General features: G+C 42.6%; 2 protein-coding genes across 6 annotated transcripts in view; both read left to right on the forward strand.

The window, feature by feature from the left end:
* Positions 1-1,376, forward strand: part of fras1 (Fraser extracellular matrix complex subunit 1) — a 77,920-nt gene extending 76,544 nt beyond the window's left edge. The window contains 1 exon segment of the mRNA XM_065951763.1: positions 1-1,376. This exon segment is cut by the window's left edge and continues 825 nt beyond it. The gene's annotated coding sequence lies outside the window, so the exon portion shown is untranslated.
* A 1,499-nt stretch (positions 1,377-2,875) lies between these two features.
* anxa3a (annexin A3a) lies at positions 2,876-9,546 on the forward strand. 5 transcript variants are annotated; one of them, XR_010665492.1, is made up of 15 exons: positions 2,877-2,959; positions 4,018-4,052; positions 4,269-4,316; positions 4,402-4,489; positions 4,805-4,899; positions 5,447-5,560; positions 6,314-6,404; positions 6,992-7,071; positions 7,169-7,225; positions 7,316-7,409; positions 7,545-7,640; positions 8,029-8,087; positions 8,259-8,381; positions 8,986-9,123; positions 9,167-9,546. XR_010665492.1 is itself a non-coding variant. In XM_065951784.1 (15 exons), exons 2-14 carry the CDS (start codon positions 4,038-4,040, stop codon positions 9,043-9,045), a joined length of 1,020 nt encoding a protein of 339 aa, XP_065807856.1. In that variant the 5' UTR covers positions 2,877-2,959; positions 4,018-4,037; the 3' UTR covers positions 9,046-9,071; positions 9,117-9,546. The 5 variants fall into 5 exon arrangements, 4 of the variants coding, with proteins under 4 accessions (XP_065807842.1, XP_065807856.1, XP_065807853.1 ...); XM_065951784.1 differs by having other exon boundaries at positions 8,986-9,071; positions 9,117-9,546; XM_065951770.1 differs by lacking the exon at positions 8,986-9,123 and having other exon boundaries at positions 2,876-2,959; positions 9,402-9,546.
* The last annotated feature ends 3,898 nt before the right edge of the window (positions 9,547-13,444 follow it).

Genomic DNA, 13,444 nt, shown 5'->3' on the forward strand with positions numbered 1-13,444 from the left:
CGCGTTAGCCGCTGACTCAGGAACCACAAACGGTCATCTTCATCTTGTTTATTTCACCCGTTTGATATGAACGCCGTCTGTAGATGGTCGCTCACTCACTGCTGATCGTCTCTGCTGCGTTCAGTCATTTCACTGTTTTAGTCTCCACTGTGGAGTGTTAGCCTGAGAGGAGGAGCTCCTGTTCTCTGAAGCCTCTTTCACACATCACTCATGACGCCTTCTGGATCATCGGGACAATCAGGCCCGGATACATTCAGGGTTTCATCGTTTGTGCTCGCAGCTCAGAATAATCCATTCACTGAACCCTCGTCACCGTTCAGCACGTTGCAGGAGGAGGACTGTTCAGTAAATATTAACATGTATAAAGATCCTGGACACATCTGAGGCGAGCAGTATGCAGAGTATAAAGCTGAAACATTGGACATGCAGCCGGATCATGAGTGCACGTGTGAAAGAGGCGGAGCTTCTCCTGTGGAGCGACGTCTTCACGGGGCTGCAGCTGCTTCTGAGAGCTGTGAGCGTTAAACACACGCACACGGCGAGCTGCTGACGTCCAAGGAGGAAAGAGGACAGAGTGAAATATACGGCGGCAGAGAGTGGCGATCAAAGCCTGCAGGGGGCGCTCAGAGCAACAGGCTGCAGGGAGGTGGATCGTCCCTCTCAGCCACCGTAGACATATGAACAAACATGAACGATACCTATCAAAGTGCGATTATGCCGTAGCTTTAGTCACGCATGAACTTTATTTTTTTCAAACTTTGAAACGTTTTCGTGTCTCGTCAGACGAGACGACAAGGATCAGCTGACAGGAAAACGTGCCGCGCAGTATTCATGGTTTCAGTATCAACAATCAAAGTGTTTCTGTGTCTCAGTGTGATCGTCGATGTCTGAGAGCTTCAGCCTTAACACTCATCATCATCATCACTTTTTAATACGATGTATTTTATAGTTTTATAACGAGTGTCTTCCTGCACAAACACAAAAACTCCTCACTCTTTTTATTAACCCGCTCGCATCTTTTTTTCATTTTTATTTGATATATTCTTCTCTCATGATTTTCTCATTATGTTTTATGTTACCCTCGACTACTGATGTGAACGTTACTGTATGTCTGACACTGGTTACAGAGCACTGAGACGGGTTTTAACGAGTGTGTGTGTGCGTACGTCAAGGAGTGTTGACGTGTCAGATCTGCCTCCTGTATCTTTAAACGTGCCTCAAACATCCAATCAGGAGCTGTGCTTGTTTGGGGGATGATGAAATATTTAACAATATATTTTTGGTGCTATCATTTTATGGAGAATAACCACGATGTTTTGGACATGAAGCAAGTATCTGGTGCCTTTTTTAGTAATAAAAATGGAAACATGAAAATGTTCTGAGTTTGGTGTTTTTATTTTTGTTCTTTAAAGGCTTTATATGTGATTTTTTGATCCAGCAGATGTCGCCCTTGAGCACCAGCATGAAACCAAAACAACTTGCGCTGCATTGTTGTGTTAGCATGCTAATGCTAGCGATCTTTATTCTGCTGGTATCTTCACACTGCATGTAAATTTACCTGAAATGAGCGTGATCTAGAAACACAGTGAAGCAGTGAGTACAGTATGTTATTCTTCTTTTCTCTAGTCCTTCAATTAAACAACTTTTATACGTGAGGGGAGGAGTCAGCTGGCCGTCCCGGCGATGTAAACAAAGTGAAGATAGGACTCTGAAAACATCACAGACAGTGGGACTCGGGTGTTACACCCATTGTAGACAGTCATGACTCACAGAGTTATTTTCAGAGGATATACTTGATTTCTACATTTAAGTGTGAAAAACCGCATATAAAGCCTTTAAAGAGCTGCGGTGAATGTGAGAGGACTGTTGTTTCTAGTGACACTGGTGGACGTTTGGTGAACTGCAGGGAATATCAGGTGCATCTGCAACAACAGGATGTGTCAAAATAAATAAGTTAGTACTCGATCAAACGAGCAAAGTTAAATATGAACTCGGTAAGAAGTCTGTGCAGGTTCTCCGACATCCAGGTCATGGTGAATTAACTTCATCCAAAGGCAGCTGGACCTGGTTGAAGATATGGACACAGGTGAGACTAAAGAGACAGGTGAGACTAAAGACACAGGTGAGACTAAAGACACAGGTGAGACTTAAGAGACAGGTGAGACTAACGAGACAGGTGAGACTAAAGACACAGGTGAGACTTAAGAGACAGGTGAGACTAACGACACAGGTGAGACTTAAGAGACAGGTGAGACTAAAGACACAGGTGAGACTAAAGACACAGGTGAGACTTAAGAGACAGGTGAGACTAACGAGACAGGTGAGACTAAAGACACAGGTGAGACTAAAGAGACAGGTGAGACTAAAGACACAAGTGAGTCTAAAGAGACAGGTGAGACTAAAGACACAGGTGAGACTAAAGACACAGGTGAGACTTAAGAGACAGGTGAGACTAACGAGACAGGTGAGACTAAAGACACAGGTGAGACTTAAGAGACAGGTGAGACTAACGACACAGGTGAGACTTAAGAGACAGGTGAGACTAAAGACACAGGTGAGACTAAAGACACAGGTGAGACTTAAGAGACAGGTGAGACTAACGAGACAGGTGAGACTAAAGACACAGGTGAGACTAAAGAGACAGGTGAGACTAAAGACACAGGTGAGTCTAAAGAGACAGGTGAGACTAAAGACACAGGTGAGACTTAAGAGACAGGTGAGACTAACGACACAGGTGAGACTAACGACACAGGTGAGACTAAAGACACAGGTGAGAAATCTGAAGAGAAAAACAGACAAGCTCCTCTACAGAATGAATGTATGTATGAAATTTACCAGCTGTGCCTGAAGGCAGCACCTTCTCTGTATAGGCAGAGTGGGCGTGGCCAAAGGACTCTCAGGTAGATTTCCACAGAGCACAGGTGTGGCGGAACAAGTTTCCTGTTCAGACAAAAATCAGGTGAGTTTCAGCTTATCTTCTTCTTCACTCACATTTGTTCAGTTTCTTTGATTCCTGTTCATGTTGTTTTTATTTTCCTTCACTATCAGCTGATTCAACGTTAAATACAAGGGTAGGAGGTTTGTTCAGGTGAAGCAGGTTGATCATGACATCATCATCAGCTGAGTGACACCTCACTTTAACTTAATGTCTTGAAACAGGTCGATAGATTTCCTTATATTGTGACAGTATCTTTATCTCTCCTCTCTGAACCCGTCAGTACTTCTCTCAGATCGTACCTGCCTCGATATCACCTCTCAGTTTTTAAGAAGCAGAAATAAATTATTACAGTCAGCTGATCACGAAGGTAAATAAAGTGATGAGTCATCGAGAGAAACTTTAATGCTTAAATTAACAAATGTTGTTTCATTGTTAATAAAACTTTTCAGACCAACATCACTATCGGTACTTTGTTTTAATCAGGATTAAGGGTTTGTATTTAAAGGTGACATATCCTCCTCCTCTTCTTCAGTGTAAAACAGTCTCAGAGCTCCTCAAAACATGTGTGTGAAGTTTCTTGTTCTAAATCCACTCTGATCCTGTATTTGGTCATGTTTATAAACCACTCTATTTCAGCCCTGCTCAGAACAGACTGTTTCTGTGTCTGTACCTTTAAATATGTAAATGAGCTATGTCTGACCACGCCCCCTCTCTGGAAGTGCTAGGGTGTCTCTGGCTTTCTTGCTCCATGTCCTATTGTTTACGGTGAGAAGGAGAGGGTGGAATTTTGGATTTTGCATCATATGTGACCTTTAAAGCAACAGCATCTAGGATTCAGTTTAAGAGCACTTTGGCGCCCACTGAAGGTCTCTGAGTGAAACTGCAGTGTCATAAAACACACACAGTGCTGTTAGCTCCTCCCCCTTTGTTGACACTGTGCATCTGTTGACGATCAGAGCTTCTGACGTGATCTTTGTCAAAGTCGGTGTTACCGTATTAAGAGTCCATGTGTTGACGGGTGACTTTCAGCAGAATGAGTCTGTGGTTGTCATGGTTACAACAGATTTTTGTTTTTACAGAGGACCCTCCTGTCATCATCATGGCTTCTTTATGGGTGAGTAACGTTTTCTGTGCTGGGTAAAAATCTCTTTATATAAATTATAAACTCATCAATCATGTTCCACCCAGATGAAACTCTGATCAGAACTTTAACCACCCAAACCCAGGCCGTGTTTGTTAAAGATATTAAAGCTTCAAATCATATGACTCGGTAAGAACACGTGTTTTTATTTCATGGTGAGATTTTAAATCAAACATGTCCGCTGTGCAGGACGACCTGGACGACCTGGTGAACAAACCTTCATCCTTCTCTGCTAAAGTAAGTCCTTTAATTAAAGTGGAAGAATGCTGTTGGAATAACAACTAAATAAAGAAAACATGAATAAAGTCGTGTTGTTCTTCAGGACGGTGAGAGAGGAACCATCAAACCCAAAGCTCACTTTGATGCTGGAGACGATGCTGAGGCTCTGAAGAAGGCCATGGAAGGAATTGGTACGCACGCACGCAATTGTGTGTCCTCGTGTCCTCATTTGTCCTGATGTGTCATGATGAATCCTCATTTGTCCTGATATGTCCTCTTGTGTCCTCTTGTGTCCTGATGTGACCTGATACATCCTGAAATGTCCTGATATGTCTTCTTGTGTCCTCTTGTGTCCTCTTGTGTCCTCATGTGTCCTGATACATCCTGAAATGTCCTGATATGTCCTCTTGTGTCCTCTTGTGTCCTCTTGTGTCCTCATGTGTCCTGATACATCCTGAAATGTCCTGATATGTCCTCATGTGTCCTCGTGTCCTGTTGTGTTCCAGGCACCAATGAGAAGACTCTGATCGACATCCTGACCCGCAGGACCAACGCTCAGAGACAGCTCATCAGTGAGGCTTATGAGGCGACCACAGGCACAGTAAGTAATTCATTTATTCATTTTGATATCTCTGCTGTCAGTCACACTCCAGTATTATCTGTATTATCTGATCCTCCCGGGGAAAAAATCTATTAAATTCCAATTCCTGGATAAAGTATCAATCAGAACCAAACTGTACTAGAGGTTCGGAGCATGCTCAGTAGTTCTTTTGACCTGGTGTGTCTGGTTCTGCTCCAGGTTTCTGTAGCTCCACTTCACTAAGCATGGAACAGACTGAATGAAGTAAAAGATGAGTTATGTCTGATCTTAATAATCGCCAATGAACCTGACATTTAAAATGTTTGAAATATATCAAATAATTTAAGTTAACATTGCTAAACGTTTTGTTTATGTGAACCTGGTGTCTTGTGCAAAAAAAAATTTCCTCTTTGTGAGTGAGGTGCCTCTGTGTGGGCGTCGGCCTGAGCTCTTTGTGTATTTGCATGGGTGTGGTGGTGATTTGAATTAAAAAGGGTGTGTGCGTGTGTTCGTGTGTGTCTGTCTGTGTGCGTGTGTGTGTGTGTGTGTGTGAATGTGTGTGTTCCAGGCATTGGTGGACGACCTGAAAGGAGAAACTGGCGGGGACTTTGAGGATCTGTTGGTGGCGCTGGCGACGCCTCCTGCAGTGTACGACTGTCATGAAGTGATGAGAGCCATGAAGGTCAGATGTATTCTTTATTTATTTAATTTAAACTCTGAGGCCTTTAAATTAAATCTTCACACAGAAATGTTTGAGAGAACAAAGATGGATTTAAAAACTGTAACATCTGTAACACCTTTAACACCTGTAACACCTTTAACATCTGTAACACCTTTAACATCTTAAAATCAGTAACATCTGTTACACCTGTAACACCTTTAATACCTGTAACACCTGAAACACCTGTAACATCTGTAACATCTTTAACATCTGTAACCCCTTTAATACCTGTAACACCTGTAACACCTTTAATACCTGTAACATCTGTAACACCTGTTACACCTTTAATACCTGTAACACCTGAAACACCTTTAACATCTGTAACACCTTTAACACCTTAAAATCAGTAACATCTGTTACACCTGTTACACCTTTAATACCTGTAACACCTGAAACACCTTTAACATCTGTAACACCTTTAACACCTTAAAATCAGTAACATCTGTAACATCTGTTACACCTGTAACACCTTTAATACCTGTAACACCTGAAACACCTTTAACATCTGTAACACCTTTAACACCTTAAAATCAGTAACATCTGTAACATCTGTTACACCTGTAACACCTTTAATACCTGTAACACCTGAAATACCTTTAACATCTGTAACACCTTTAACACCTTAAAATCAGTAACATCTGTAACACCTTTAACATCAGTAACACCTGTAACATCAGTAACACCTGTAACATCTGTAAATCCTGTTTCTTTCAGGGAGGAGGGACTGTAGAAAGCGTCCTGATCGAGATCTTTGCCTCCAGATCCAACGAACAGATCCAAGCTCTCAACGAGGCCTACCTGACAGGTAAATAAAGGTCTACCTGACAGGTAAATAAAGGTCTACCTGACAAATAAATAGAGGTCTACCTGACAGGTAAATAAAGGTCTACCTGAAAGATAAATAAAGGTCTACCTGACAAATAAATAGAGGTCTACCTGACAGGTAAATAAAGGTCTACCTGACAGATAAATAAAGGTCTACCTGACAGATAAATAAAGGTCTACCTGACAGGTAAATAAAGGTCTACCTGACAAATAAATAGAGGTCTACCTGACAGGTAAATAAAGATCTACCTGACAGATAAATAAAGGTCTACCTGACAGATAAATAAAGGTCTACCTGACAGGTAAATAAAGGTCTACCTGACAGATAAATAAAGGTCTACCTGACAGATAAATAAAGGTCTACCTGACAGGTAAATAAAGGTCTACCTGACAGATAAATAAAGGTCTACCTGACAGATAAATAGAGGTCTACCTGACAGGTAAATGAAAGTCTACCTTGATCAGCAGATGTGACCTGTGAGTTGAACTTTGAACTTATTGTTGTGTCACTCTTTCCTTTGTAAGATATCAGCATCGTCACTTTGTCTCTGATGTTTGCATCCACAGAAACGGAGAAGATGGTGACCCTCGACATGAAGTCCGAAATTTCCGGAGACTTCGGCGATGCTCTGCTCGTGCTGGCGAAGGTCAGTCAAATATAAGTGAAGGAGCACTTCTTTATTTTTATCACGTTTCAGAGGATTAGAGTCAGTTCCCTGAGTTGGATTTGGTTTGTGATTTCAGGGTCAGAGGGACGAGAGCACCACTGTGGATACACAGAAGGCTAAAGAAGACGCCAAGGTGATACGTCTCAGACACATCTTCAAACACGTTCATGCAGATCGTTTTTATGTTGAGTTCATTCTAACAGTTTAACTTCCTTCTCTTCAGACCCTTTATGAAGCTGGGGAGAAGAAGTGGGGAACCGATGAGTCTAAGTTTATTGAAATCCTCTGTCATAGGAGCATACCTCAGCTCAGACAGAGTAGGTCATCTTTCAAACATGTTTTAACCTGCATTGGATTTCAAAACGTATTCTCATCTATGTTTCCCTATGTTTGATCTAAGAGTTATAGTTCCCTGTGTGTGAGTAAATATGTTTCCCTGTGTGTGATCTTAGCTCTTGTGGAATATAAGAACATCAGTGGAAAGACTCTGCAGGAGAGCATCGAGGGAGAAATGTCTGGAGATCTGCAGGAGCTGCTGGTGGCGATAGGTGAGTCACTGGGTTTATTTATGAAGTCACTAACGAGCCTCATAATGACTTTATTATACAGAATTGTTTTTTTACATATTGTATGAGGCTAGAAGTTTGAGGATGAATCTTGAAATCACAGAGGAGTCGAGCATTTCAGGATCTGCCCTCTGCTGGTCCCTGTCTTACCTCTCAGGGATAGTTATCCACAGGGGTGCCTCAGGGCTCTGTGATCGGCCCCCTTCTCTTCTCCATTCTCCAGCTCACTTGGTTCTATAATCCACTCTCATGGTTTCTCATACCACTGCTATACTGACAATACCCAGCTCTTCCTGTCATTCCCATCAAATTTAGCTGTTATTGTGTTTAACCACACTGTGTTGTTGTTGTTGTTGATGTCGTTCTGCAGTGAAGTGTGTGAAGAGTGCCCCGGCTTACTTTGCAGAGCTTCTCTATCACAGCATGAAGGTGAGCTGAAAACGTGTGTTCAGTTATTTTGAGAAATTAAATCCCATAATAAGACTCTGATCAGCAGGGAGGACATGTTAGCAGCTCTGGGTATGTGTGACTTTGAACAAGAACCATAAGGAGGAGTTTATAATGTGCACTGTTTGTGTGTGTGTGTGTGTGTGTGTTCAGGGCGGTGGAACAGACGAGTCGACTCTGAACAGGGTCATGGTGAGTCGGTCTGAGATTGACCTGCTGGACATCCGAGCAGAGTTTAAGAAGCTGTACGAGTACTCGCTGCACTCGGCCATCGAGGTGAGAACAGAACTCTTTACTGTTAAAGTAACCTTTGAGAAGGAAGTCTGAACTCTGTCCATTTTATCAGATCTTTATTTAAACCTCTTTAAACAGTTTACAGAAACAACAACACACTGACTCTGTGATCAGAGGATTAAACTGTCTGAAACTGTTTTAAACAGTGTTAAGCAGTTTGAGACAGTCTTAGATGGTCTGAAACAGTCCGAGACATCTTATACAGTCACAAACGGTCTGAGATGGTCTCAATTGGTCTCAACCGGTCCTAAACCATCTCAAAAAGTCTGAAACTATCTGAGACAGTCCCAAAATGTCTGAAACAGTCTGAAACTGTCTGAAACAGTCTGAAACAATCTGAAACGGTCTGAAACAGTCTGAAACGGCCTGAAACGGTCTGAAACTGTCTGAAACTGTCTGAAACTGTCTGAAACGGTCTGAAACTGTCTGAAACAGTCTGAAACAGTCTGAAACAGTCTGAAACTGTCTCAAACCATCTGTCTGTCTGTCTGTCTGCCTGCCTGTCTGTCTGTCTGCCTGTCTGTCTGCCTGTCTGTCTATCTGTCTACGTGGGGACTCTTTCTCCTGTTGTGTTTATGTGTTACAGTCTGATCTGTCGGGGGAGCACGGGGACGCTCTGAAGCTGATCTGTGGAGGAGACGACTAACACACCTGAGCTCACCTGAACCCTCAGTACCCATCTCTCTCTGTTCCTTCACTAACTCACCTGAGTCCTCGGTACCCTTCTCTCTCTGTCTTCACTGACTCACCTGAGTCCTCAGTACCCATCTCTCTCTGTTCCTTCACTAACTCACCTGAGTCCTCGGTACCCTTCTCTCTCTGTCTTCACTAACTCACCTGAGTCCTCGGTACCCTTCTCTTTCTGTCTTCACTGACTCACCTGAGTCCTCAGTACCCATCTCTCTCTGTCTTCACTGATTCAGGACTCTGCTGTCTATTAGAGGTGCATGTGAATAAAGTGTGCAGAGGGTAATCAGTAATGTAAGCCTGTTTGTGTTTCAGTCTGACGTTGGAGGAGATTATAAAAAGATTCTGCTAAAGCTCTGTGGAGGAGACGATGATTAACATCATGTCTGTTTATCTTTCTGCTCTTTAAAAACGTGAACGTTAAAACAACTGGAAATAATAAAATGACTCTGATAAAGTACCCGAGTATTGGTCTGGACTTTTATTTTAATTTAGGACTAAAGCTGTGTGAGTGAACATGTGACAGGCTGAGGGGTCAGCAGCAGGCCCCGCTGAGAGAGAGTCTCAGGATCAGGATCAGGACCAGGATCAGTTCAATAAACATGACTGCTCAAGTCGGAAAAACTCGGGAACTTGGAGACAGAATGAGGTGTTCGAATTGATGTCATACTCGTCATTATGTGGCGGGACAAACACGGCTCTGACAACAACACAGCCAGCAGGACTCATCATGACTCATAGAGACATTTACACAGGAGAGACCTGATCTCTGATTTATTTATGTGGAACATGTCGCACATTCCTCCTTTAAATCTGGTGTTTTTTGATACAAACATAAATCCTTCCTGGACAAACATAAATCCTTCCTGGATGTGAAGAATCGTCTGACAGAAGAAACATGGTCACATAAGGATGAATACTGAAGATGTTTGTTCACAGTTAAAGTGTCTCAGACTGTTGAAGGTGTTTCATATGAGAGAGTGTGTGATTAATGCAGTTTTGATCTTCAAACATCAGAAACTTTATTTAAAAAATGTCATTCTTACAGAAAGTCTGTTCATGTTTCACACAGTTTTCACTTCACAGTCCAGACTTTCTGAATGCAGATAAAGATGTTAGATGATCCATACACACATACATGTTCACTGTGTTTCCATCAGTCACCAGCAGGGGGCAGCAGCCTCACACAGAGTCAGACAACAATGAGTGAGAGAGGAGAGCTCGTCCTGCAGGAACAGACAGAGGAGTCTGTAGCTCCTCCTCCTCCTCGTCCTGGACTCTTATGTAATCCTCGTCTCTGCCATGTGCTCCCTCCTCACTCTGACCTCAATCTCATCGTTTTTTTTCAGAAGAAGACTCTTTAAACCTCTGAGATCTGACGTGAAGACGACAGAGGAGGCTGAGAGCGTCGTCTCCTCTGAAGTTTCAGCGTGAAAGAATCTAAGCGTGCAGATTCATGAGAGGGATTCTCCGAGCCGATCGCAGCTCTTTGTTCACTGAGCAGCTGCTTCCTCAGAGACCAGTCCACGTCAGAGACCGAGCTTCCTCACTCTGAAGGGACACATAAACACACTTTACATAGATCTATATACATAGATCATGTATACATCTATGTGTAATGTATGTTTATACACTTAGAGAGCAGCTGACAGTCTGAACAATCTGATACCAGATGTTTAGACTTTGATATGATTCTAATTTAAACCAAACAACATACACACCTGTTTGATACCATGGAAACAAACCGTATCAAATCCACGACACCTGAGAGTTTCTTTTAAAGATTTGTTTTTGGGCTTTTCTTGCCGAGAGACAGGGGGGGTTCACATGCGGTAAAGGACCCACAGGTTGGTATTTGAACCCAGGCCGTCCCCTTGGAGGACTATAGCGTCTGCATAGGGGACACATGCACCAACCACTAAGCCACAGGCGCCCCGAGATTGGACAGTGTTCTTGTCTTCAAATGTCAAAAATGGCAGGAAACTCCTGCACATTGTCTTAATTGCATAAAAACATTGGCAACAAGTCAATCAAGGACGCCAAATATTGGTGAATGTATTGTTGTCAAACCTTGCAGACAGACTCCTGCACACGGTCCAAGTTGTAAATAAAGATCGGTAACGTTTGACACATTAATCCAAACATTGCTGATGTTTCTGAGCAGTCAGGGTGCAGGAAATGGAAACCTTAGGTAGTTCAAGTCCTCTCCTTCTCACCTTTTTGTCTGTCCTAGTCTTGTCCTGTTTATGATCAATGTGTTGTCACTATGTAAAGTCTGTTGTGTGAACCCCAGGAGGTTACTATGCTGCAGCTAATGAGGATCCTGATAAACTAAACTAAACATCTGCTTCGGAAACAGATGTTGGTAAAGTTTTTTCTTGATTCTTTGGATCAATAAAGGAACAGATTGTATCTTTAAAACTCTGAGTGTGTTGAAACCTTTTGAGAACCTTGGTGGAGATAATAACTGATGAACAAACAAGATAAATGGTAAAGATCTCTTCAGCTTTGTTTCTGCTCCTCCACATTCTTTACAGCCTGTTCACCACCCGTCCTCCGTCTGACACGCCTTCCCTGTCTGAGAGAGCTATGGAAGCCTGAAGCTGCAAAAACAAAAACAAGTTTACAATAAAGAAACGTGGAAAAGAAAACATCCCATAATAAGTTATGATGTTTATGAACCTGCAGAGTGAAGAAGTTCACTCCAATGTCTTCTATTTCACTCCTCACTGTGTTGGTGTGTTTGTGTGTTGTATGTATGTGTGTGTGTTGTGTGTGTTTGTGTGTTGTGTGTTGGTGTGTGTGTGTGTGTGTGTTTGTGTGTGTGTGTGTGTGTTGTATGTATGTGTGTGTGTGTGTGTGTATGTTGGTGTGTTTGTGTGTGTGTGTGTGTGTGTTGTGTGTGTTTGTGTGTGTGTGTGTGTGTTGTATGTATGTGTGTGTGTGTGTGTGTATGTTTGTGTGTGTGTGTGTGTTGGTGTGTTTGTGTGTGTATGTGTGTGTGTGTGTGTGCATGTTTGTGTTTGTGTCTGTGTTGGTGTGTGTGTGTGTGTTGGTGTGTTTGTGTGTGTGTGTGTGTTTGTATGTGTGTTGGTGTGTTTGTATGTGTGTTGGTGTGTGTCTGGTGATGTTTGGGTTCTGAAGATGTTTGGGTTCTCGTGATGTTTGGGTTCTTGTGATGTTTGGGTTCTGAAGATGTTTGGGTTCTTGTGATGTTTGGGTTCTGCTGATGTTTGGGTTCTTGTGATGTTTGGGTTCTTGTGATGTTTGGGTTCTGAAGATGTTTGTTTTCTGGAGATGTTTGGGTTCTCGTGATGTTTGGGTTCTTGTGATGTTTGGGTTCTCGTGATGTTTGGGTTCTGCTGATGTTTGGGTTCTTGTAATGTTTGGGTTCTGGTGATGTTTGGGTTCTCGTGATGTTTGGGTTCTGCTGATGTTTGGGTTCTTGTAATGTTTGGGTTCTGAAGATGTTTGGGTTCTGAAGATGTTTGTTTTCTGGAGATGTTTTGGTTCTGCTGATGTTTGGGTTCTCGTGATGTTTGGGTTTTGAAGATGTTTGTTTTCTGAAGATGTTTGGGTTCTGCTGATGTTTGGGTTCTCGTGATGTTTGGGTTCTGAAGATGTTTGGGTTCTGCTGATGTTTGGGTTCTGAAGATGTTTGGGTTCTCGTGATGTCTGGGTTCTTGTGATGTTTGGGTTCTGAAGATGTTAGGGTTCTGCTGATGTTTGGGTTCTCGTGATGTTTGGGTTCTGAAGATGTCTGGGTTCTCGTGATATTTGGGTTCTGAAGATGTTTGGGTTCTGCTGATGTTTGGGTTCTGAAGATGTCTGGGTTCTCGTGATGTTTGGGTTCTGAAGATGTTAGAGTTCTGCTGATGTTTGGGTTCTGAAGATGTTTGGGTTCTGAAGATGTCTGGGTTCTCGTGATATTTGGGTTCTGAAGATGTTTGGGTTCTCGTGATGTCTGGGTTCTGCTGATGTTTGGGTTCTCGTGATGTTTGGGTTCTGAAGATGTTTGGGTTCTGCTGATGTTTGGGTTCTGAAGATGTTTGGGTTCTCGTGATGTCTGGGTTCTTGTGATGTTTGGGTTCTGAAGATGTTAGGGTTCTGCTGATGTTTGGGTTCTCGTGATGTTTGGGTTCTGAAGATGTCTGGGTTCTCGTGATATTTGGGTTCTGAAGATGTTTGGGTTCTGCTGATGTTTGGGTTCTGAAGATGTCTGGGTTCTCGTGATGTTTGGGTTCTGAAGATGTTAGAGTTCTGCTGATGTTTGGGTTCTGAAGATGTTTGGGTTCTGAAGATGTCTGGGTTCTCGTGATATTTGGGTTCTGAAGATGTTTGGGTTCTCGTGATGTCTG

Source organism: Labrus bergylta, chromosome 2 (genome assembly GCF_963930695.1).
Source record: "Labrus bergylta chromosome 2, fLabBer1.1, whole genome shotgun sequence".
Lineage (NCBI taxonomy): Eukaryota > Metazoa > Chordata > Actinopteri > Labriformes > Labridae > Labrus > Labrus bergylta.